The sequence below is a fragment of the Leptodactylus fuscus genome, chromosome 4 (genome assembly GCF_031893055.1).
Source record: "Leptodactylus fuscus isolate aLepFus1 chromosome 4, aLepFus1.hap2, whole genome shotgun sequence".
Taxonomy (NCBI): domain Eukaryota; kingdom Metazoa; phylum Chordata; class Amphibia; order Anura; family Leptodactylidae; genus Leptodactylus; species Leptodactylus fuscus.
In genome coordinates this window covers 165,104,425-165,131,519 of record NC_134268.1, presented here as the reverse complement: position 1 = coordinate 165,131,519, position 27,095 = coordinate 165,104,425, and the positions used below count along the sequence as shown (strand labels likewise).

General features: G+C 41.1%; 1 protein-coding gene across 1 annotated transcript; it reads left to right on the top strand.

Annotated features, from left to right (window-relative positions):
* Positions 1-341: 341 nt before the first annotated feature.
* Positions 342-26,138, top strand: GPD1L (glycerol-3-phosphate dehydrogenase 1 like). Its single transcript, XM_075271335.1, has 8 exons — positions 342-509; positions 5,556-5,733; positions 7,862-8,002; positions 8,843-8,981; positions 12,981-13,093; positions 21,402-21,635; positions 23,549-23,655; positions 24,709-26,138. The coding sequence occupies exons 1-8, from the start codon at positions 466-468 to the stop codon at positions 24,803-24,805; spliced, it is 1,053 nt and encodes a 350-aa protein (XP_075127436.1). The 5' UTR covers positions 342-465; the 3' UTR covers positions 24,806-26,138.
* The last annotated feature ends 957 nt before the right edge of the window (positions 26,139-27,095 follow it).

Here is a 27,095-nt window from a genome sequence, read left to right as displayed (position 1 = left end):
TGAATATAATCCATACAGCATGAATAGTTTCTCACAAGTTAGTATGTTATATAATGTACATACGTGTATATATAATCCATACAGTGTGAACAGTGCCTCACAAGCTGGTACCAATGTTATATAATGTATATACTTGTATATAATCCATACAATGTGACCAGAGCCTCACTAATTGTTACATACATACTAGCACATACAGTATAGTACATTGTACACCATACATAATGCTGCCTTCCTGAGCTGGTAATACGATAGTTTGGGGTTTCTTCAGCAGTAATACACCACGACAGTACAATGAAGAGGAGGATGAGGGAGGGGCCAGGACTACAACCCCCACAATGCTGTGAGGCTGCGGTCGCTGAGCAGTGACATAAGTGTTGGCCTGCAGGTTGTTCTTCAGCAAAACACGAAGAGGACACGAGCAAAACAAGGAGGAAGAGCCTGAGCAGTCAGCAGCGAGCAGCCATGGCCGGTCCCCTCAGAGTGTGCATTGTAGGCTCCGGGAACTGGTGAGTACATGGAGCAGGACGGGTGTCATGCCGGAGGAGACTGCTAATACCATGACATGTATACAATCCTAATGCCTGGGATTAGCACCCGGCTGCCTGCCTGATACATGTATCACACTTGTATCTACAAGCAGCCACACTTCACTATTGCTACATAGTGATCATACTGCAACTCCTAGGGTTCTAGTCACACGGCTGCATGCACCAAAACTGCACTCAATAAGGGTGCATTCACATTCATGCAGTATTTGTCACCAAGTGACAGATATTTATATAAAATTTGCATTTTTTTTCCTTATGCAATTTTAACTGCCCCAAAACTGTATTGTGTGAATGTATCCCAACAGGATAGGACTTGTCTCCTGGAAAATCTGCATCAGCAATAACTGCTACCAGTCATATAGGAATACACATTTGTGCATGCTGGGACAAACATATTAGTTACCATGATACAGAGTTGAAAAACCAGATAACATTGATTACCAGTTGTTAGTATGGAGCCAAACCTATTTCTGCAGTCTTGTGAAATCCTTGTGGTTTCCCCCCTCCCCCAGCTTTAGAGGCATGCTATATGGAATCTGTTACCATGGTGTCCTAGACTGGGATATACAGCCTTTTCAGGCACAAACAACTTCTTCACTTTTCGTATTTTCAGTAAAGCTGCTCATATACTCCAGAAAGATGTGAGCTAGACCGCTGTCTCTCCTGGCCCTTACATATAGAAGTTGTGTGTGTGTTTACATGTTTAAAACAACATTGACATGTTTCAGATTATGCCTGAATGCAGAATGCAGAATCTGCAATGTAATATGGCAGTATATACAACAATGAGATTTCCTGAGATTCCTCATCTCTTGTATATGACATAATAAATGACATTTGGTGGAGACTGTAAAGTCTGCAGCAGTCAATTCTTGCCATGGATTTGAAAAGGGTTAAATTCACCATAAAATCAATAGCAAATCCAAGACCTCATGCATGTGCAGTTTTTCGTGTGCATGTACCTTGAAGAGTGGCCGCATGCATGGCAGACATTGCTGAGAGTGGAAATCCTTCCCCATCTTTTGAATGGGGTTGTTCTGAGAGCAAACATGGATTTCTGCAAGTTTCATTCAGATGAATAGGACAGTCGCTGAAATTTCTGCAATAAAATCTGCACCAGATGAATATAGTCAAATGGGGGATTGCTAGACGCCTCTGGCAGTTGCTTCTTTCCTGTGGCAATGATGCAGCAGACGTGCCCAATTCTTCTTTTCGATGACAGTTGTTGTTGGTCATCCCATACAGATTGTTGTCTGGTCCTTTCAAAATGCAGGTTCAGCTCACATTCATTTAAAGGGAGTTACCAGAGATTAGCACATACAAGTAAATGCACTGGTAGACACGTTAGGGTCACTTGGCTTTTCATTTCCCGATACAAAGCCTCCATTGCAGAGAGAAATGTATAAATCCGGTTATGCTGGTGAGCAGTCTGGAGCACTGAGGGTGTCTCTGGCGCTTCAGACTGCTCGCTGGGTTATGACTAGTCGCCTTGTCCCTGCTATGTGAGAATGACGGGATCAGGCAGAGGTAACACAGTCTAGTCAGAGGTCACGCTGTGGTTTGCACTATTGTGCATGTCAAGGATATCCACTATAGCCTGAAGTGTAAGTGCGAATCACTGAGTGACCAAAAGAATACTAGGCCAGCCAAAACTGTAACACCATTACATTCAGGTGACCCTGATCTATCTATCTATCTATCTATCTATCTATCTATCTATCTATCTATCTATCTATCTATCTCTAGCTATCTATCTACACTGTCTATATATCTACACTGTCTACCAATAAGTATTTGGACACCCATGCAAATGAAGATACAAAATCTGCGGTCGTGATGTATGTCACGCCTTCCGCCGTCAAATTGGAAACAGCATTGGCATTAGTCATATGCAAGATGCCACAAAGCGCAGAGTTGTCAGATTTCGAGAAAGGGGTAATTGTGGGGTACAACAGAAATGGTCAATCCTTAAGGGACATAACAAGCGAACTGAATTACCCAAAATTGACAGTGGCCTATGTGATTACGAAGTGGAAGGTGATTGGTGATTGTCAGAATGTGCCCCGAGTCGGCAGATCCCCAAAACTGGGGGATAGAGACCGATGAGTGCTGGCCAGAGAAACCGCACCCTACCGATGGCTCACATGCACCAGGAGTTTCACCAGGCATCCGGGATTATTGTGTCGCTCAATACCGTCTGTAAGGAAGCATCTGCTGGGGTCTACCAACTACTGAATATGAATAAATGTCCAAATACTTATTGGTAGACTATCTATCTATCTATCTATCTATCCCTTTCTGGAAGCCATAGGACATCCCTGTATTACACGGGTAGCCATTCACATGATCAGTCACTATGTAAGGCTACATTTCCCTGCAGTGGCTGCCATGAAGTATACCATATGCATCACTGGTCACCATCTTCTCTTGAAGAATTTAGAAATGTGACTGTATATGTATGTTGTGTTCCAGAGTAACGTGTAGTAAAATGTTCCTCCATTGTTATGAGCACAGTAATGGCTTCTATGGATTACTACTTTTACAATGTCTGTCATGTTATTAGGCTCTTCCACAAGGCAAGGCTTACAATACTAAATGCGCACTAGCTTCAGTTACAGTCGCCTTGTTCATAAAACCACTATAAACCTGTTATTAAATGTCACACATGAAGTGTCTGTGTCCAGCTGTGTAAGCTGACACTGCATGGTGTTCCCTTGACATAATATGATGTCCTTCAGTTTTGCGTAGAAGGTTTTTAACTGTTTCCTAGGAGAGTTGTAAGAGCAGATGGCTCATAAACATCCACACCAGTGGACACCATCCTTCTGAAAAAGGCCTGTGTCTGACATCATGCAAATCTTACCCTGAAAATCTGCTTGCAGGAGCTGTGACATACCGTTCTGTAGTTAGAAAAGTGCATCAAATTTTCATGCTGGCTCTAATTGGCCTCTTACGGAGGCTTAAAGGGATGTTCCATTTGTTTGTTTTTGGGTTTGTTTTTTTTTAAACTGGAGGCTTAGAGGACTTTTCTCCATTTCCGCCAAGTTCCACACCGGTCCACTGGTTCCAGCACAGTTTTTTCCACTATTCCCGAGTAATAAGTGGTGTTATTTTTGGTGCTTGATAAGTTATTTAGGTTCTGTTCTGTCAAGTGGGCTGTGTCAGAAAGGAGCAGGTAGGGGGGGTGTTTCTGACCTCTTACACTGTTCATCTCTGATTGGAGCTCTGAATCACACCCACGTTTCTGCTCCTGCCTGACCTTGCCCACCTGACTGTAGAAAGCCTAATTAGCATATCAGACACCAAAACTAACAGCACCGACTTCTCAGGAATGGTGGGAACTGGAGAAATTCCAACTTTGTGGAGCAGTGTCTGTTAACAGAGAACTGGACTTGGTGGAGGTAGTGAAAGGTCAGCTTTAAGATGACAAGTACTACACAATTGTCTCTCTTTTTGGCCAGGGATCCAGCCTTTTATTTCCTTTTAGGTTCCTGGTCTTTTGACACTCCGGCCGAAGCGCCCATGTATAGGCAATCAGTAGCTGAGCATTGATTCTCTGTTGTACACTGCATCACTGTTCAGTCACTGGATTATGCACTGCTGTGGAACCAAGGACAGGAAGACCAGGGACCCAAAGAGAGGATCCATGGCTGAATGGATAGGTAAGTATGTAGTATGTGGGGAAAATTCTAAATCCTTATCAAATCATGATATCGTCTAAAACCAAAATAACATTAGCTTTATTTAACAAATAGGAACACGCACCCATAGCATACAATCTATAGTGTGCCTGCCCACAGACTTCCAATAGACACCGATTTTTATACGTTATTGCCTGGTCACATGATTTTTTATGGGTTGGCTTTTTCATGATATAGAAAAACATATGCTGACATCTTATAAAACACGTAATACAATTGGTCAAGGATAAGTGGGTGTTCGGCATGGCCAGCACATGGACTTTCGGTATCCGTCATCTTAGATGCTTAATTAAACATGTGACCAAGATCAGCTCATCTTGGTCAGGGAATCTTGACAAGTCCCTTAAAACATTTTTAATGAGCACCATACAGGGCACCCTGTTCTCTGGTGGAGGGAGTAGATGGACAACCGGACCATTACCTTATCATAGTTACCGTGACTATGGGGTTAGAAAGAACATCAAGAACAACAAGCTAGAGAATATCTTAAGAAATCAGCTTCTACACAACACTGAATGGATTCTCTTACAGTGGTAGATATATATTGAAACAAAGGTACCGTTTTATTGATTGATTCTTAACCCACTTTCTAATAGTTTTAATATCAGTTGCTACAAATACTTATGATATAATGTAAAACAAAACATTCCCAACGTGGTAGTTTAAGTCTGAGTTTGTTGTTTAATTTGGAGCACCCCTTTAACCCCTCCTCAACGTCCGCCACTTGGTTGAAAAATGCCCACGGCAGGAAGGGGTTAAAGAGTCTGTCACCAGAAACCTTGCATATAAAAGCAGCAATATTACAGAGGAACCATTTCACAAGGGGGAAAAGAAGTTATGAAAAGCTATTGTGTGTTCATATCTGGCTCTGGTCATTATTATGTTGTTATGATGTCTCCCATAGACAACACAGGGAGAGAATTGCAGATTCTGCTCCACAACTCTCTCCTACTTGCTCAGAAGCAGCAGCTTCATATAAGATTTTACATAGACCAAGTGAATAAAGCACCTGGGATGCAAAGAACAACTTAAAGTTTCCCAGAACCGTCATCTTGATGAACTACCCTTTCTTTACCTGTCTGCAGCAATGCGGAGTCAATACACACACTTTACCCCAGCAGCCATTCACTGGTATATGGCACACTTGCAGCTGATATGTATATCTGCAAAATCTCCTCTACACCCCACTGGCCATGTTTCATATCTGCAACACATTTTCTCATCTTTGAACCCATTTTTTTTTTTTCCAGTTGTGTTTATTGCTTTGCTTTGAATACATTTTATTTTTCTTGCATTTATTCAGGGGCTCTGCAGTAGCTAAAATTGTAGGAAACAATGTGAAAAACCTGCCAAAATTTGCTCCCTCTGTCAACATGTGGGTGTTTGAAGAGACTATTAATGGAAGGAAGCTGACCGACATAATCAACACAGATCACGAGAATGTGAAATATCTCTCTGGTCATAAACTACCGGAGAATGTGGTAAGAATATACTTTATTTGTTCTTTTGTTCTCCTCATGCCGCACCTTCTTATCGGACTGAGGCCGGCTTCGCATCTGCATCTATAAGATTCTGAGAGATCCCATTTACTACAATGGGGTCTGTTCTCCATTACCTTGCCAGATGAAATGGTCCTGCAGGCGAAGCCTCTGATGCTGATGTGAATTAAAGGGGTTGGCCACTTCCAGACCAATATTGACAAACAAATGTACAATAAAAAGATATACAATTTTCCAATATACTTTCTGTATCAATTTCTCATGGTTTTCTAGATCTCTGCTTGCTGTCATTCATTCTGTTACTTCTAGAGGATAAAACTCTGACCATGGTCATGTGATTTATGGTCCATGGTCATGTGATGAGGACACAGGTGCACAGCTGATTACCAGGCAGATGATTATTGTGCTGTGACTGTAACGAGCGGCACCTGTGTACTCATCACATGACCATGGACCATAAATCACATGACCATGGTCAGAGTTTTATCCTCTAGAAGTAACAGAATGAGTGACAGCAAGCAGAGATCTAGAAAACCATGAGGAATTGATACAGAAAGTATATTGGAAAATTGTACAACTTTTTATTGTACATTTGTTTGTCAATATTGGTCTGAAAGTGGCCAACCCCTTTAAGGCTAATTCACTTTTTCAGACTCATCAAAAACTGCATCTCCTTCATAGTCTTAGCTGAATGTGAGAGATTTAACTTAACCAGAGAAAAATCTGTATAGTACTACTATAGTTTTGAGCGTGAAAGGGTGCATACACCCAATGTAACGCGGCCCTGATTCACGCACGATAACTCGCGTTAGGATCAGCGCTGCAAAACGGAATCCCATTGACTTCGAAGGGTTCCGTTTAACGTGCGCTACACATTGAAATCAGGGGGGGGGGGCTTTTTAACCCATTGATTTCAATGTTTTACACATTTTAAATGGAACCCATTCAAGTCAATGGGATTCTGTTTTGCAGTGCTGATTCTTACGGGAATTATTGTGCAAAAATCAGCCCCGCATTACATCGTGTGAATGCTCCCAAACAGTATGAGCAAATGCTGAAAAGTTCAAACCCTCATACTTGAATGACAGCCTCCTTTAGGGAGGGATGAGGAGTTGAAGTCAGACTAGGCCATGGATTTATTTATTTATTTTTATCTACACAACATAGATAAGTTCACATATTCTCATTAAAAAGGTGTGACCTTGACTGGCTTGTTGACTTACAATTCTCATTGATATAGTGCAGACCAACCTCGCCCCTAAAAGATATTTGGGCGTGCCCAGGTTTTAATTCAGAAAGTGCTCAGATTACATAGCCACTATCACACAGCAGTATTTTGGTTTGAAGTCTGCATCAGTATATGGAAGGCTAGGTTGACGTCTGTGCTGGAGGCTCCGTTGGAGACTCTGCGGCAGAAACTGCAGAAAATCAGCGGAGAGTCCTTCACAGTGGACTTTTCTCTCTGCTGGTTTCAGTATAAAAAGTATGGCCTTCGCAGGTAACCACTGTTTTAGTCATCTGGGGTTCCCCAGCAGACCTAAATGATGGAGCCCCATGTACAGATGTGACTCTAGCCTTAGCCAACTTTTTTTCATGAGCTTACACAAGGTATACTAGAAATATTTGCCCCTTCAATGGGCTTTTGTAGAGACTTGTGCAATTTTGCTAATTTTTTTCAACGGTTGACTGTGATAAATTACAAAATACTTGTATATGAATTTTGATTGTTGTTGTGGGAACACCCCTTTAGGCTAAGGCCCCACATGGTGTCCACACAGCCAAAAAAAGCAATGTGGGAAAAGCTGCAGCAGCAGCAACGCATTGTGGTTCTTCCTGCAGGTCTTTGCACAGAAAGTTCACAGAAGTTTCCTCTTCGGACTTTCTGCTTCAATTAGATCTATAGGGAAACCGACGGCGTTTCCATAGATATAATTAATATGCTGTGATTTCCAAAACCGCGATAGCTTTGAAAATCTCTTCTCGGCCACACCACGTATTTTCCCACAAATTGCTAGTGAGCGAACCTCGGTTTTTACACCACTTGGGACCCCGGCCTTAAGGAAGGATATCCCCTAGCCATGTCTAACCATTTATCATGCTTGTTATGTAGATTGCCGTTCCAAGCTTGACTGATGCAGTAAAAGATGCGGACCTGCTCGTGTTTGTCATTCCTCACCAGTTCATACACAAGATCTGTCAGGAAATCGCTGGAAAAGTTCATTCAAAAGCTCTTGGGATAACGCTCATCAAGGTGACTTATTTATTGAAAATTTCTGGGTTTTCTTTTTATTAGGAGTTTTATACAACTTTTTAAAAATTTTGTATATTTAAGTATATATTTATATATGGGTTTTGTGGCATGCTGCAGTTTCATGAAATTATATGCTTGGGGTGTGGGTTTTTGTGGTTTCCTAGAACTTACTAAAGTCTGGAAACCTCTTTTATGATTGTATGTTTGTAACTATGTAATCTGTCATTAACATTTAAGTCAGATTTGAAAAAAAACTTATATAGTACTTATATGCATGAAATAAGCCATAAATGTAGATCCCAATTCTGGAACCCACATAGTCTTGAGAATGGGGCATTATTCATGCCTGCAAGTGAATGAAAGAGGGTCACACATGTGGAAGTCTCTGTTCACTTGTAGGAGACTTCTTATAATTGCCATGGTGGCTTGCTTGGCTGTCTTCAGAAGTCCCATACGAGTGAATGGAGAGACTTGTTCATGCATGGCCCTTTTTCACTTATGGTGACAGATAGGGCCGTGTTCTTAAGATAGATGCAGTCCCAACCTCAGGGACCTGAATCTGTTGTGTGTTAATGGCATATCCTGTGGATATAGCCATGTATGCTGAGATGGGAATACCTGTTACGTTCAGAGAGACAATGTTAACACAGAACCTGCGGGCATCCTAAATGTAAAGATATATAGGAAATGGTGTATAGTGTCCTGTCTTATTTCTATTAAATTCCATCCCCAATCCCAAGTTTCTTACTTAAAGCAGAAAATACAAGCTAAATACAGAACCAGACAGCAGGTCTAGATCCCGTCTCCACATGATATGACATTTGCTCTGCTTGTCTTCAGGGTATAGATGAAGGCCCTGAGGGTCTGAAGTTGATTTCTGACATTATCCGCGAGAAGATGGGCATTGATATCAGTGTGTTGATGGGAGCCAACATTGCAAATGAAGTGGCAGCAGAGAAGTTCTGTGAGACAACAATAGGTAATGTATATATGGAAACTAATGAGTCTATTTATAGCCGTATAACAGATAGAGGGCAGGATGAAACAGTGCAAATTGCATGTTACGGTAGATTTGTGATGTATTCAGGATTCAATTCTACTTGTTTTTCTTAGTGACTGCTGGAATGAAAGCAATATAACATTACCTGTAATGCTGCCATTTTAGGTTGGGTCAGGGCCGACTGTAGTGTCCTTCAGTGGGAAATGGGATCATTGCCTGTCCAGAAACCTGGCAGTGAATATGATTATGTTTTACCTTCAGCTATGCAATATGGTTAGAAATTCTGCATTTTTTGTAAAGTCACAGCATTCCCTATCCTTGTGAGGTTCTATAGAAGAGCATTTCCTAGAGATCCTGGTACAAGGGATACAATTATAATACACTTATTAATGCATTGGTTTTGCTCCAATACACAGATGTAGGAGTCCTAGTAGTCACTGAAGTGCAACTACTTGTTAAGGAATAACTCCTTTTGGGGGAGGGGTTCCATTCATTATGTTCTTCCAATAATAATTCAGACATTATTTAGTTACTTCTTTCTATGAATTCTTCTTATTCAATGGAATACAAGGAATGATGCAGGAGCTTAAAGAGGACCTTTCGCCGATTTGGGCACAGGCAGTTCTATATACTGCTGGAAAGCTGACAGTGCGCTGAATTCAATGCACTGTCTGCTTTCCCGATCTGTGCCCCGGGTAAAGAGCTATCGGTCCCGGTACCGTAGCTCTTTACAGTCAGAAGGACGTTCCTGACAGTCAGTCAGGCACGTCCTTCTCCACAGCAGCTCCTATCGCGCTGTACAGTGTGAGCAGGGAGGAACGCCTCCCTCCCCTCCTGATAATACTCGTCTATGGACGAGCACTGGGACCGATAGCTCTTTACCCAGGGCACAGATCGGGAAAGTCGACAGTGCGCTGAATTCAGCGCACTGTCAGCTTTCCAGCAGTATATAGAACTGTCTGTGCCCAAATCGGTGAAAGGTCCTCTTTAAGTGTCTTAATGTATAAAGGGCTTTACCAAACAGCCAAGGGAGACAGAAACTTCTGTCGCTAACTACTATACAGCAGGCAGTTCCTGTCGCACAGCTGTGGTAAAGGACATCACAGCTCAGTCTCCCTAACCGTATACTTATAGTTTATGTAGAGAGGATAACTGCACAGTCTTCCAGCAGGTACATATAGTACAGTCTCTAGCTGTCCATGTGATGCTGATGCATTAAAGGATTGATAACAGAGCATTGAGGGAAATCTAAAAATCAAGATGAAGTCTGATCAGGAATAGAGGAGAAGCTGGATTGCAGAGATGAGTGCAGTATTCATGAAAGAATCCTCTAGAGTGACAATCGTTTTTTGTTTTTTTTTGTTTTTTTTTTTTTTTTGGGGGGGGGGGGGTTTGGTCAGAGTTCTTTAAAGGCTCTTTCATGCAAACATATTTTTCAGCCCAAATACGGTCTATGTGTGGGCAATATTTCTCTGCCCAACCGTGGTTCCTGTGAACTGAACTTTCAGCGTTGAACTGATTTTATGATCCAACGAGCTTCTGTATTACGCCAATCTTTTTTCCTGATCACAATGATTCTTCAGCGACTTTTACATAATGCATTTTTACTTTGAAACTGCACATAGTTTTTAATGGTGGTTATGAGCAGCGCATTTCTAATATACCATTGGAAACACATAAGCTCCAAGAAAAAAAAAAAAATTGATGTACATCCCTGAAGGCATGATATTTGCTGTGTTTCCCTTCAACCAAACCTTTTCAAGGTAACTGTTGTTCAGATTCGCCCCACACAATTTCTCTAATATATATATATATATATATATATATATATATATATATATATATATATATACACATATATATATAACATTTTTACATTGATAATAAAAAAGACATTTCCAAACGCTGTAAAACCATATCATCCAGCAGACAGAATAAAAAGCTATTTATATCTAATCACGAGCCTATACACTACGCCATCAGACACAGGGTCTTCTTTTGGCCATGCATAATTTTATTATATCTCATCCTAATGTCTCGAAAGGCGACAAATCCGAGACCTAATGTTCTAGCTATCCAATTTCATGCTTTGGAGATCAGGTAATAATGTGACACCCATAAAATCTACTTAGGTTTATTAATATGTATATTATGATGGTCATTAAGACCTTTTCTAGGTAGTTGATGTATCTAAAAGCATGGGCTCTTATCTCTTTCTGCTACATGTTCACTGAGCATCATAATTGTGCCCTTCCTCTCTGATATGTGTTAAGTGAATGTTCTGCAGAATATGAGATAAATATGGCTTATGGGTCAGAGAAAAGTAACCGAAATAAGTTAATTACCGCCTTTATAAATGATGTTGGGACAAAATCAAGAGAAGTATGCCATCCGGCTTTGGCACGTATGTGGGCGCAGGGCACCTTTCCTGAAGATTTTTCAGATTTGCTAATTGTATTATGTAGAAAGCAAATGAATGTAAATCCAGCTGTAGATAGGTACTCTTTGAGGTTTGCTGAGATTTACATAAGGAAGGCTTAAGTGGGGATCCAGTGACTAATGTTCCAGAGGTCTTGTTAGTTTTCTTCTCCGTTAATTAGGCTTGCATTCTATGATGACTGGCTGCATTATCAGTGACTCTCCAGCCAAAGGGTACGTGATCAATGTTATGAAGGATCTTGTAGGAGTACAGTTGTAGAGCTCTTTCTTCCATATGAATATGGGAAGGGTTTTTTTTTTTTTGTGTCTCGTGCAGTTGTGTATCCTTCGCATCAACACCAGATCATAGGGTGAGTTGAATACCTGCACCCCAACAATCAGCTTATTCAGGTGACCCTGAAGGCCACATTACTAGGCACTATACTATACAGAAACTTGTGACTGTGCCTGTTTTCATTTGAATGGGATTGAGATGTAATAAGCTGCAGTACCATGAACAGCCATTAGAGTCTGACACTGCAATGAGGAGTCAGACCCCCCAACGACAATTGGTAGCCTATCATAAATGGATTTTTCAGGCTAACAATATTGCTGGCCTATCGTAAGTATAGGTCTGCTATGGCAGATTGATAGTGGGATGTCAGACCTCCATCAGCTGTTCTCAGCAGCTTATTCTCAGGAAGGCAAAAGCTCTATTTTCTGTGTAGTGGCCAGACCAGATTCCTGTAGATCAGCTCCCTAAGCTGTAGCGACTTCAAGCACTACAAAGAAAAGCGCTGTCCGCTTCCTGCTCCATTCTCTGTAACAGCTCATTGTGGGGGTGCCAGGTGCTAAACCTCTACTGACCATGTATTGAAGACGCTAGGAATGGAAAATCAAAAACCACTTTATTTGGGGGGGGTGGGGGTTCATAGCAGAATTTAAAAAAAAACACCACTTATTTTCCATTATGGAAATCTGCAGTGAACTCTTTCATAGTGAAATGCTGCAGAATTTCTATGGCGTTTTACAGCTGCCACAGAGGGAGTGACTTGGAGAAAATCTCAACCATGTTCTGCTGAAAACAACCTGCAGATTATTAGAGAATTTGAACTGCAATGTAGTATGTAAATCTTCATATACTGTGGATTTTACCATTTCATGGTAGAGGGTGAAATGTGTGTCAGATGTGTTTGGCATTAAGATCTCTACAACCATTCCTTTTCAAGTATTTCCCATTCACTTGCCCAGCATTCCTTGTGTTCCATATCATCTGAAGTATTCTTTCTGTTGTTATTCCTAAAGGAGAGATTTGTAATCCCTTTCCATTTGTTACTAGAGTGTGCATTTGTTAGCTGCATTGATGTATTCTACTGATGTTGGTCTCTTAGGTTATGGGTTACAGCTGCCGTTAAACTTGTATTTGTTCAATGGGAAAGCCTGTGTAAATACGCCTTCATGAATACATGTGCATACTGACGCCAATGGAAAACGTTCTGCCAGCAATGTTTAATGCAAAGAAATAACTGTTCTAATAGATGTTCTCTCCTTTATGTCCAGGAAGCAAAATCCTTGAACATGGTCTTTTGTTCAAAGAACTTTTACAGACTCCAAATTTCCGTATCACTGTAGTGGAGGATGCTGATACTGTGGAACTGTGTGGGGCCTTAAAGGTAAAATGTACAGAAACAGAAAATCACTCTTCTGATGTCTGTAGTTATTTACTAGTTAAGGTTAGGCTCACGACTGTGCCCGGTCTACATTTGGGGTTTCCGTGCCCAAATCCACTTAAGAGATGCAAGCAGGACTTTTCTCTCCACATTTTTCTGTTTTTATCGCGGATAACCGCTTTCTTTTTAAGCAGATTAGGTTTTCCGTTTTTGGGGTCCCCAAGCGGACCCCAGGATTGGAAACGCAAACACAGGTGTGTACCTAGCCTTAGACTTTTAAATGGTATGTTGTGTTTAATATATATATATATATATATATATATATTGGCAATCATAAGCCATATTATAGTTTATTTTACAGCCTTAAAAGGGGTTACGCAGGGAAAAATAAGACTCACCAGTGCCCTAATTAGTAGTTTTTGCATAGCGGGGTGCCAGAAGTCTGTCTGTGCTGGCTATGGCTATGCTGGTCCATAGAGTAGAGGAGTCAGGGGGTCAGCAGGGGCGGTGTTGGTTACAGGAATGAGAGACTTATGGCTTTCCCTGTTGTGCTCTTCTAAGGAAGTAATTGGGACTCTCGTGAATCTACTGATAAAACTTTATCCAGTGCAGGGAATTCACTGGTAAGCTTTCTTTTTCCCTTCGTAAGGACTTTAAATCCTGTTCCCACCACCAATCTAATCATTTGAGCTTGTTCAGGATAAATTTTGAAGTCTGGGAAAGCTGAGTAACCACTTCGATGGGTCACCATTCCAGCTTCTCTGTGTCGCCATGCAGTTTTCCAAGGACTCAGACTATAGAGATGTATCACTATTTCTAGGCAAATTTAGAATTCAGTAGCCTGGAAAAGTTGGGTGACAAGCTCTTCAGAGAAGTAATGGAGGCTACATTTGGTACACAGAATACCTTGGTGGTGGTTGTCCAGGTTTCCAAAGCTCCTGCCTAATACTGCAGAAATATAGGAAAAAGGGGATCAATTTCTGGAGCTATTATGAGTTGTAGTGTTGCCACTGTGAGTTAGTGAGGTACAGCCGGCTGGTGACACACTGTGTGTGTATGCGCGTGCGTGTGCTACTGTTACCATTGTTTTACTTTTTAGATTTATTTTTTTTCTTTACAGTTTATGATACCTTTTCCTGACACTTGCGTGTGTTATTTTTAATGGTCAGTTCAACTGCTTAATGTGTGGCATTTTCTTCAAAACTACAGTTTACATTATGGCTGGGCGATTAATTAAAAAAATAAGTGAACATCAAGCAGCATAACTGGCATGATTTTGTTCATGTTGGTTATTTTGGTTCAGTTATTACAATATTTGTAAATTTTGTCCAAACTGAAACTGCTATTATCACAGCCTGGGGTCTCTTCGGATCCCAGAATATAGGTGGAACTCCAGGAGAGGTAAGCAAACGTTAAAAAAAAAAAAGTGCTACTTGCCTCTTCTGGGCTCCGGTGTGACTCCCTGCTGTCCCCGGAACTTCTGCCTGTCATCGGGGACTGCTGAGGCCTGTAATTGGGCTTCTGAGGTCCCTGACGACAAAAACCTGTTGCAGTTTAAGATGGTCTAGGGTAACTCTGCCTAAAAGTTTCTGCCCCGGAGAGTAGAAAAGATCAGATTCCTACAGAGAAACTGAAACACAGTATGTACAAGGAGCTAGAACAATCCATTGAATTAAACTCTGCACTGTGAACCCTGCTAGACAAGTATATGAAACTAATCCTGTAACTATGTGCTTTAAACAAACACAGTATTTGCTAAAACCAGCAATAAACTGAGGGGTGACCAATAAAGTAAGTATCTGCACATGAGTCAGACTTTCATTAGCAATAACATGACTTGCTGATGTGTGTTTTTAGTTGTGTGTTTTTTTTTGTTTTTTTTTTTGGGGGGGGGGGGTTGGGGTGTTTGTGTGTTCGTCTCATACCTATTAGTTAGAGGATGAAACCTCAGGATAAGAAGGATGTATGTGTCATGTCATAATTATTAAAACTCAGTTCATGGTCATATGATGGACACACAGCTGCATGATGTGACTGTCCCGAGCTGTGCACCTGTGTGTCCATCACATGACCATGGACTGAGTTTTACAGATATCTAGAAAACCTTGAGGAACCAGTACAGAAAATTGTGCAACTTCTCATTGTACAAACCATAACCTTTATTTGCTGAAACTGGACAACCCCTTTTAAGCCTTGTTTAATTAAATAATCTGCATCAGCAATGCCTCATAAAGCAGCGGCCATTCTCCTCCTAGTTTTAGTGCCGTGTTTATTTCGGTTTATTGATATAGTTATGATGATGGTGCATATATTCTCATGCCTCTACTTCTGCCTGTAACTAAATGGTTTCCATCTACTGCAACCATATATCCAGTTCTTTTGGGAGAGCCTTCGGATTTCCTTTTTTTTTTTTCAAGTAAAGGGCTGGCTGAGAGTCCATTCAGCATACATAATTTGTGTTTTGGAGAAACCATGCCAGCCATGGGCACTGAAGATCTTACACTTCTGGCCCTGACCCAATATAATCTTGTCCTAAGACTGCATTCTTTTTAACTATGGAACTTCCATCCTCCACTTTGGAAGTGTTAAGTGATCACTGTCATTTCAACAAACTTAGACTGCATAAATCCATGGTACAAGCAAATACTTTTGTATTGTCTTCCCTAATCTGGCTGCCCCAACACTTTCCTGCTAAACTAACTTCTTGCTTTATCCATCTAAGGCAGACTTCAGAATAGGTATATAGAAAGTGGAGGAGCAGTGAGCAGGAGCTGAAAATGTCAAAAGCAAAAATGCTTGGCTCCATGCACCTCAACATGTCCTATGCAAGTAGCCTAAGGCTGAGGCCCCACGTTGCAGAAATGCAATTTAGTTTTTTTTATGTTGCAGATTTTGCAGCTTTTTTGTGAGCCAAACCCAGGAAAGGCTACAGATGGAATGGGAAATATAAAGGAAGCTCTTATACTTTTACCTTCTGCTCAATCCACTCCTGGCTTTGGCTCAAAAAACCGCAGCAAAATCTGCAACAAAAAAAAGTTGCATTTCTGCAATACGGGGCCTCAGCCTTAGGCTGGGTTCACACGGGGGGTTTTGGACCGGATTTTGATGCGGAATCTGCCTCAGAATCCGGTCCAAAAAAAGTGCTTCCCATTGACTTCAATGGCAGGCATTCACTTCCTTTTTCAGCGAGCAGTTTCTTCCCACTCGCGGAAAAAAGAAGCGACCTGCCCTCTCTTGCCGCAGATTTTGTGACCGAATCAGTCGTGGGCATCCGCGGTGCGACACTCCCTCCCAACTAGGCCCATTCTTTTGGGCCTAATCCAGAGCAGAATACCGCGACTGTCAGAATGCTGCAACAGTCACGGCTAGCCGCGGGAGGCATTTTTTGGACCGGATTCCCGCGTCAAAATCCGGTCCAAAAAACCCAGTGTGAACCTAGCCTGAGACTCCTGCATCAGATAAATAGGAGCTTTCTAAGAACACCTCTCTGTGTTTTGCATGATCCTGGGGATGTTCCTGAGTGAGGGAGAGAAAAATGAGTTTGAGTTCTCTTTCTGTGAGCATGGCAACTAGTCTTCACCCACCAGCTCTGGAAGAACTGCATACTGCATAGTTTGTGTAACTCCATGTTTGTGTGTATGTAATAAATATAATATATTTCTTATCAATTATGTAAACTAAATATAATTGTGCTTTGCATTTATGAACAAATGAAGACCTCCATATACCACAATGAAAGTTTCCAGAAGTAGAAACAAATGTGTTCTAGATGCAAGTGTAATGTTCTGGACAACATTTATCTGCACTTGTTATCTGATTCTAGCATTGCACTTCCCTTACTCAGCTCCAGCCCAATAATAGAGCCCTATTATGCCAACGATTCCCTCGCCTGCTGTGTTCAGCTCACATTTTTCAGTCCTCTAATGTACAATACATAGCAAACGTATGTTATTTTTAATCCTTGCATTTCCATTTAAATCCTTAAACATCTCCAGCTCTTATTACCTATAAAAATATTAAATTGCCCATTACCTAATGTGCCCTGATGTTCTATTTATCTATCTGTGTTTTTCCATTGCAGTGTCCTTCCCTGCAATGGACACTCATTACTTAAAAGGGCATTTATATGTGGACTTGTAGCTTGGTGCTGAACACCGGAATTGCTTTTGCTTCATTTAAATGCAGTATGTGTCTAGGAGCATGGCAAGAAGGTGATAAGATATCCATACTTTGGCTTGCTTTTTTTAAAAAAAAAAAAAAAAAAAAAAAACTCACCTTTTTCTTTATTATTATTGCAGCCTGGTTTAATAGAATGTAAGGTTTCTAAAACTTTTATGTTTGCTCCAGGCATTATGTACTTAAAGGTATATTCTGATAATAAGTTATCCCCCAATCATTGAGTAGAGGGTAACTGCTAGGTCAGTGGGGTTTGGCCAATGCTGGGGTTCTGAGTCCTATTATCCGAATAGAGTGACATGCACGCTACCACTTCATTCAGTTGTAAGGTTCTACTGAAAATGGCTATGTCTTGTACTCTCTTATTCTTCCTCTGTCCCTACTCTGTTCATATAGGGGGAATTATGGACCCTTGTTCTTATGACTGATGATAACAATCCAAACTCTGGGCCACCAATCTAACAGCTATACCATATTCGCTGGATGCGGGATAAAATATATATATATATATATATATATATATATATATATATATATATATATATATACATACATATATATATATATAATTTTGTTTTTTTTTCTTCCCTATTAAATGAATAGAAGAAACACTAATTCTGTAATTCTGCAACTAACATACTACATTTTTCTTTTTCTCCACAATGTGTGGGTGAGTAGTTTAAAGGGTGTCTATCGTTGCCCATGGCTACTTTAAATCGCTCCCTTAGTGCTGTAGATGCTGTTAGCAGAATAAAAAAAATACCTTTCTTATATTTCAGAGGCCCAGGGATGTGGAGAAAAAGCACTTTTTTTTTTTTTTTCTTTTTAATAATTCAGAGTTTGAGTTTTACAATTTTTACAATTTAAGTTCACAGAAAAGGAGTTTATAAAACAAAGACATTAGTCATTAAACAACTTGTAACCAAAAAAATAACAGTTGGTAGATGACATTAGATTACTCAACATGAAAGGAACATATTATTAGGAAAGAAAATGTTTAACATCAGTAAAAGCACTTTTAATATTTATTCAAATGAGAATCTTGGAGCACAGGGGAGTTTTCTTCTGTTACTGAGTACTGAAGTATCATCATTAAACATGCCCATCCTGCATTCAGCTCAGTAGGAGGATCAACTCCCACCCTCCAGGATCAACTCCCACTGCCCAGGGGGAAGAGCTGAATGCAGGATGGGTGTGTTTAGTGATGATGCAGCAGTGCTCAGTAATAGAAGAAAACTCCCCCTGTGCTCCAAGGGGGGATAAAAGTGCTTTTTCTCCGCATCCCAGGGGCTCTGAAACATAGGAAAGGTATAGTTTTTATTCTGCTATTAGCATTTACAACACTATGGGAGCAGTATAACGTAGCTGAGAACAGTGATGGACTCCCTTTTAAAGGGGTTGTCCGGGATAAATAGAAATTCAGTCCCTAAACTAAACCCCACTCCTGACTAACTTCTAATTGACTTTAATTTAAAAAAAAAAAAAAAAAAAAAAATCTCTACTTGCCACATTTTCTGATGATCCAGTGATGTTCCATTTCCAGAAACGAAGCATCACCAAAACTCCCCCTCCCTCCAAAACACCTCCACAATAAAGCTAGGGCTAGTTCACACGGGGACAAGGAGGCGAATTTGGACAGCGGATTTCGCCTCAAAATCCACCTTCATACAATGGAGACCACTAGCGTTCTTTTTTCCACTAGCGGCATTTTGCCGCTAGCGGAAAAAAGAAGCGAGCTACCCTTTCTTCAGGCGGATTCCGCAGCTCACTGTGCCGCAGCTTCCGCCTGGCGGCAGCAACCTCCAGTTTCGGCCAGTTGATTTGAGCCGATTCCGGAGGGGAAAGCCACGACGGTCGTGGCAGGCGGGTTTTGACCTGAGTGTGATGCGGCTCCCTGCGTCACTCTCGGTGCAAAAATCCGATCTGCCGCCCCCCCGTGTGAACGAGCCCTTATTGTATAGACTCCAGCAGAAGTGAAGAGCTCATACCACACATGCGCAAGAAGTCCACAGAACAGGGTGCCGCTGGGACAGAAGACGCTGATCTCCAGGACATAGAACATAGGTAGGTATGATTGTGGGGGCATTGGGGCTGCGTGAGATAGATAGATCTACTAGTCCACGGAATAGCTGGGGAGACAGAGAGGGTTGTGAGAGAGGGGGTTCAAGGGAGTTGTCGGCTAGGAGAGCAAAAGCTATGGGGAAACATGTAAACAAATGTAGAGAATGTCAGAAGGTCCTAGATAGAAATCACTCAGAATACTGCTAAAAGTATTTTAGTGCAATTAATAGCACTAAAATACACTTTTTTTTTTTTTTTTTTTTTTTTTTTATTAACAAAAAAGGTTTTTTTCCCTTTAAGCAAAATCTCATTCACATTACCAGTACTATGAATTGCAGTGTTTTGTTATTTTTCCCAGAGCAGTCCTAAGCGCTGGATCCTACAGCTTGGTTCCTTAGCCTTTACCTGTTTTTTAAAGACTCAGATTCCAGTGTCTGTTTTGCTATCTTTGTAGTTACTCCATAAATGGCGGTATTTTTAATGTACTGTTCTTAATCTCCAGCATGACTTGCAGTGTTGTACGGATTCCATCATCGCTCACACCACTACTTCTAAAAATAAGCAAAAAATAGGGGAGACTAACAGAAGCTAACTCAAACACAGCGACAACATACAAACCCCATATAAATGTTGTGCTTGGTCAAATTTTAACAGGCTACAGAACAGCAGTGTGTGAACGGTATAACATGACTTTCCTACATAAGTGCCTGACTTAGTGAAGAGTGAGAGAATACATTTGATGTTTATATTTAAGGGTATAAGACTGCAATTCTTCAAGATGCTGCTTACCAAGTATCCAGCACAATCTCTGCTACATAAGTATTGCCATGGGTCTGTAAGAACTCTTGGCTGCTTTCTTTGCCTTTTACTGTCGAGTTAATCAAGGTTTTCTACCCAGCATGCCACCCATTAAACGGGCTTGTTAATAGAGCTTTACGGTCATAGACATACACTGCATACACAGCTCCATAGGAATATAAATGGTTTGCTTGTAGTATACAGGGCTATTGCAAAATGTTTATTCTATGTCAAGAGTTAGAGATGGTTTTCTAACAAGTGCTGATATACAGTATAGCCATCATTTTATTGTACGTCCATCTTGTGTGAATATGGGGTTGTCCAGTAAGGAGAATTATTTTTGTGCAAAAAAAAAACAACAAAATCCTGAGAATTAAAACCTGCGCAACGGATTCTCCCATCCCAATATTTACTGGTTCCCAGCTGGTCTCTACTTCCTGGTCCCATTTTGACACATAGGAAAATTCCAGGTCTGCTAAACACTAGGTACAATGTTGACCCACCTGAGGAAGTGTTTCTTTGGCGATTCTTGTGTGTCCAGACAGTAACAATGTGCAGCCCTCCTTACAGGAATAGTCAATTTGTGCATTGTGTACCATAGACTAATGGATTGGTTAGGTGAATTTCACTTTTTAGTTGATTCTTAAAGAGGACCTTTCATGGTATGGGGCACAGGCAGTTCCATATACTGCTGGAAAGCTGACCGTGCTTTCCCGATCTGTGCCCCGAGTAAAGAGCTATCTGTAGGCAGAAGGGCGTTTCTGACAGTCAGTCATGAACGTCCTTCTCCACAGCAGCACCTATCGCGCTGTACAGTGTGAGAAGGGAGGAACGCCCCCTCCCTCTGCTCAAAGTGCTCGTCCATAGACGAGTATTATCAGGAGGGGAGGGGGCGTTCCTCCCCGCTCGCACTGTGCAGCGCAATAGGCGCTGCTGTGGAGAAGGACGTTTCTGGCTGACTGTCAGAAACGCCCTTCTGACTGTAAAGTGCTACGGTACCGGGACCGATAGCTCTTTACCCGGGGCACAGATCGGGAAAGCACTGTTGGCTTTCCAGCAGTATATGGAACTGCCTGTGCCCAATCTGATGAAAGGTCCTCTTTAAATTTTGCGGTACACAATACGCAATTTGCCTATTCCTATAGGGACGCCTACCTTTCTACTTAACTTTTTGATTGACGTTTGTAGTAAAAATAGAAATTTCAAACACTTTTTATTAAACCTTTAAGCAGGAGATGTAAAACTAACTGCAAAATCTTTTCCCTCTTTCATACAGAATATTGTGGCTGTCGGCGCCGGTTTTGGTGATGGTCTCAAGTGTGGTGATAACACGAAAGCTGCTGTCATCCGTCTCGGACTTATGGAAATGATTGCATTCGCCAAGGTTTTCTGTAAAGGCCCAGTATCCACTGCTACATTTTTGGAGAGCTGTGGAATCGCCGATCTTATTACCACTTGCTACGGAGGGCGTAATCGAAAAGTGGCTGAGGCATTTGTTAACACTGGCAAGGTACTGAATTGGTTATGTTTATGCATCCTTTGCAGAATAACTAAGTATAGATGAATTAAAATTCAAAGAGTTAAAGGGTTGTGACAGATATGCTCTGAAAAATATAAAGGGGGGGGGGATTAATAAAATCCCCGCCTTTTTTTTTTTTTTTTTTTTTTTTTTTTTTTTTTTAAACTTTTGTAGCATAAGATATTTACAAATCTATAAGAACAAAAGAAAAGAAAAAACCTGGTATATTATATATTTTTGAATTTGCGCCACCAGGTTTTTTCTTTTCTTTTGTTCTAATAGTCTCCTACCGATTGTACGTTTCCAGCCAGTCGGTCAACTAGGGTGTGCAGCCATCTCCTATACTCACCATTATAAAGCCATTTGGCTTATGACGATTTTACTATTGTTAGCCTTTTTTTTTTTTTTTTTTTTTTTTTTAGTTTTTGATCATGGGGAGCGCATTAATCTGAATTTAGTTTTTTGCTAAATACTTATAGTTACAAATCTGTTATTTGTGGTTAAACCTAGCTACAAGTGGCGTTTTTGTGTCAGCTTTGACATTTTTCTGAACATTTGCACTACAACAATGGTGTAAATGGGGCTGTTCTAGATTTGCACTTGGGTGTATGGGCACCAGAGGAAAGCGTGGACTTTGTGACCCAGCCTCATGATGAGCAAAGCGTGCCCTCGACTGTTCCTTTTGATGTTAAGACTTAATAAATCCCCCCCCCCACACACACACACACACACACACACACCTTTCCCAATAGTGCATTGATTGAATGAAAACAGCAGGAACAATGACTTGTGCTGTGAATATAGGATCCCACACTGGTATCTGGCACATGTATTGTGTTTTCTGACCCCTTTCTCTGATGGCGAGCATGAACTTCTCATAGATGTGTACTACAGTAACTTATGTAGGAAACAAACAATATATGGTTTAGCTTCATGTAGAAATGGGGCCGCATGGGTGTTATTGTGGTGTAATGGGGCTCTCTTGGACTTCTCATTAGAAACATCCTCTTTTATAGTGGTACATAGGAGTAAGGTTGAGCCTTTGAGGTTGGACAGAGCTACACACAAGTCCTCTCCACAACACTCTCATACTTGTATTTAATCATAGAATTTAGTTTTGTTGCAGTCTTCAAAGGCGAATCCTGTTTAGAACATCAGTCACTCTTTATACCTTTTTGCGGTATTTGTTTTGTTCACTTTCTTTGAAGCTGTCGATGCTTTGTGTCCCAAGGCGGCTTTCAGCTCGAGGCCACAGGTTTGGCATTCGTACATTTATTACATGGTGGTGAAGAAAGTGACATGTGGGAGGTCTCTGATAAGATGAGGCAGGTTGTGTTGAGTGGTTAAATGACTCGAGTCGCTCGATCACAGCACATGGCTTCTTTTAAGTCATACGGCATCATTTGAAGCAATATAAACTTTTTGGCGTAGTTCACAAATTTGTCCAAGCACCGTAATGGTTTGTTTTTTAGCAAACCCTTGTGAATGTTGCCTGTAAGCCACCTACGCTCCATGTTGGTAAACTCACAGCTTGCCTTGTATAATCAGTTTGCATATCTCTGCATGTGTTACTAGACTTTCAAGTACAGAAGAGATTCATTTCATCTCGGTGCTGAAGCGGCATTTTCTCCCTGTGATCATACATTTCTGTTAGTTTGAGTCTTATCAAAGCTTTCCAGCTGTGAAACGGCTTGGGAATAGGAAAAAAAAGCCCTCGGATATAGCACCACACCTTGTGTGTAATGAAACAAATATTTCTACTTCTTTAAAGTAAGATTTCGTCTATATACCACTCTTTGCGTCCCTATGTAACCTGCAGCTAGATTATTCATTACAGGTAAGGATTTAATGAACCCACATCGAGTGCTTTCTGGAATTGACAATTATTGTGTTCTTGTGCGTAGAGTATAGAAGAACTTGAAAAGGAAATGCTGAATGGACAGAAGCTACAAGGACCTCAAACCTCTGCAGAAGTGTACCGTATCCTGCAGCAGAAAGGCATGGTAGACAAGTAAGTGACAAGCTTCGCTGGGGAAGTGGCGCACTCATTAGTGAGTCTACAATGCATGACAATGGATTGAGAAGTTAACATTTGTCCTAGCCTGTGGCTGCTGCTCCACAGCACACTAGGAAGTTGTAAAATGGCTCAATTACTTTCAAGAGCTAACAAGGAAGCAGCCAGTGACTTCTCTACTTTTCAAGAGAAACTGATCCAACATCGAGAGGAGAAAAGGTGGCCATGCATGTCCACAGAAAATCTTAACACATTAGACAAAGGCAACTGTCTGCAAAGAAGCGCTTTAACCCCTTCCCGACATCCGCCGTAATAGTACGGCGCTGCCGGGAAGGACTTCCTGCAAACTGCCGTACTACTACAGCGGCTGCATGGTGCGCACACAGAACCTGTGTGTGCACCATGCCCTACGGGTGTCAGCCGTAACATACGGCTGACAATGCCCTGTAACACCCATGGTCGGAACCGGGTCCAATCGCGGGTGTTAACCCCTGAGATGCCGGCGGTCAAACATGACCGCCGGCATCTCCAGGGTTTTGTTACATAATGGTGCCGAGGGAGGAACGCCCCCTCCCCTCCTGATAATACTCTTCTATGAACGAGCACTGTGAGCAGAAGGAGGGGGCGTTCCTCCCCGCTCACACAGTACAGCACGATAGGCGCTGCTGGGCAGAAGGGCATCCCTGGCTAACTGTCAGAAACGCCCTTCTGACTATAAAGCGCTACGGTACCGGGACCGATAGCGTTTTACCCGGGGCACAGATCGGGAAAGCCGACAAAGCGCTGAATTCAGCGCACTGTCAGCTTTCCAGCAGTATATAGAACTGCCTGTGCCCAAATCAGTGAAAGGTCCTCTTTAAAGGTACCACTGCTCTGCTAGAATAGTACAAGTGTGTTCTTAGTGAAAAAATGTAAATAAAATAGATATTTTTATAGAAAGTATTTATTTATCTCACATGATTTGTGACTTGTACACCCAATAGAAAAACATTGATCTTGCGCCTACTAGCTCATTGGATGCATTTCTAAATTTCTTTGGTTTCACCCTAGATTTCCACTTTTCACTGCTGTGTATCGAATCTGCTATGAAGGTAAACCTGTGGAAGAAGTTATCTCCTGTCTGCAGAGCCATCCTGAGCATTTGTAGTATATACATATTTTTTTTAAATGAATTATATTATGCTGCAAAATTCTGGAGCCTAGTCTCCACTAACGCACAAAAGTAAGAATGTGTAAAAGCTATCACTTGTGGAATCACTGCAAAATCTTGATACTCAAAACATTTTTTTTTTTTGCCTAGACAGTAGGGAAAAAAAAAAAACTGTCTTTGTAAAGGCATGTTTACACATGGTAAATTTTGTTCTGCAGAAAATCTTAGTTTATGAATTTGAATAGATTTCTTGAAAGTCTTCCTCTCTTCCATTCAGCTATAAGGTCAGTTTCATATTTTGCATCCGTATTTGTAAGCTAAAACCAGAAGTGGGTCCAAAAGATGGTAGAGGTGCAACCCTTTTTTCCATGGCCACTTACACACCCCGTGTATTGTCATGGTCTGTATATAGGGCTGTGAGACTGGAACAAAACTTAAGGCAGAACCTATTATTGCCCATTTTACTTCCTGAGCAAACTGAAGGAAATTCATGGATCCGTGGAGGCACAAGCAGCACAAGGATATCATTCATGTGCCAGGCGTGCCATTTTACCATGGACTTATTACATCTTCATATAGTCTAATACTAAGCAAATACTGTCCATGTGAGAGGGACCTTACACAAACAAGTTTTTCCACATTAATTTTTCTGCAATGAATTTGCCGTAGGTAAGCATACCAACAAAGACATCATTCATTAGGTTAATGAAAACAGGAAGCAGATTATCTTGGAGCACATGTATGATGTCTGACCTTGCCATATCTCTGGCTCCTTATTTTTTATTCTACAAGATATTGCAAGATATACTGTAACAGCTTATCTCTCTAACGTATATAAGAATTATTATTCCTCCTACAGTGATGGTGGTTAGATTGTGTTACTGCATATGTCCCTTTACTTGCCTGCTCCTGAACAATACAAAGTATCATAGTGACTGTTATATTGGTTTTGGGTTTCTGCTGCATTTAATTCCTACAACACAAATATTAGGATATTTTGAGGTTAGATTTTATTGCACTATATTTGCATATAAATGTGTTCATATTCAGGGGCAGATTATCTGAGGGATCATATTTTAGGTTTGTTCATCTTTTTTTAACACATACTGTATTCCAGATCTTAAAACTTTTAACCATTGATGCATATTTTACAACGGCAGGCTATCTGTTACAACATTGATCTTCCTGTGCTTGGTTATGGGAGAAAGTGCCATTCCTTTACATACACTGTACAACATGGTGATGCTCTTGGACTTCTATTAAATCATATGAAAGAAACGGAGTATGCTTTCTGTGTCTTTCATTTTACCTGCTTTCCAACATGACTACTTATTACCATACTTACTTGCTTACCATATATTCTTGCTTAGACCTACAGGTCGGTTGTTACCCTTTCTTAAAACCTTACATGTTCAACATCACTATAGCAATGTCACTTCTTCCTTTACAGTATTGTGTAATGCAGGTTTTATGGCTTCTATTCACCTTTTAAATATATTGTTTTATGTCATGTCATTTTGTTTTCTACACATGTGGTTTCTTACAACTACATTACATTTAAATACTTACTCTCTATCAATCCTGAGTTGGGCTAAGTTCCCACTACCACTGTTAATGTCCATTCCTGTCATCTATCATTGGATAACAGTAACGGACATTAACTGTTGCAGGGTAATGGACACAAACGCCTCAGTCTGTGTCCGTTCCCATTGACCTTAATGTAAACCACATAATCGTCACGGTGTTCCATCATATTTGTTTACAAGTCCCACATGAACCGCTTTTTTCTTCCATCAGAAAAGGGAAAAAAACATGACTAAAGAAAGCTTCCATCCTGTGACAGGCGGGAGCAACAGACAATAAATAACGGTAGTCTGAACTTGGGAAAGGGCTGCAATACAGACTAAGGGCCCCTTTACACGGCGTAAGCACGCTGCTCATTTAGACTCCTATACACGTGTCCGAGCACGGTGCTTCAAAACAGAGCCCATTGAGTTCAATGGGAAGCGCGTGTATATCGACATATACGCGCACTTCCCATTAAATCAATAGGCTCTGTTTTGAAGCGCCGCGCTCGGACACGCGTATGTAAATGAGCGGCGCGCTTACGCCGTGTGAAGGGACCCTAAGGCTGTTTTTACATTTAATGGCACCAGCTGAAATCTAACAGGAATTAGAAAGCAATTCTGCACCTTAGTGAAAAATACCAGGTGGTTCAATTGATGGCCTATAGCAAGCTGTCTCATTACTACGGTACCACACAAGCAACATCTCCTGATGGGTACAA

Excerpts from the sequence above, each read along its gene's own strand:
- GPD1L (XM_075271335.1), top strand. The coding sequence starts at position 466 with ATGGCCGGTCCCCTCAGAGTGTGCATTGTAGGCTCCGGGAACTG. Across the intron at positions 8,003-8,842 it reads TTGGGATAACGCTCATCAAG|GGTATAGATGAAGGCCCTGA; the intron begins GTGACTTATTTA and ends GCTTGTCTTCAG. Across the intron at positions 23,656-24,708 it reads CAGAAAGGCATGGTAGACAA|ATTTCCACTTTTCACTGCTG; the intron begins GTAAGTGACAAG and ends GTTTCACCCTAG.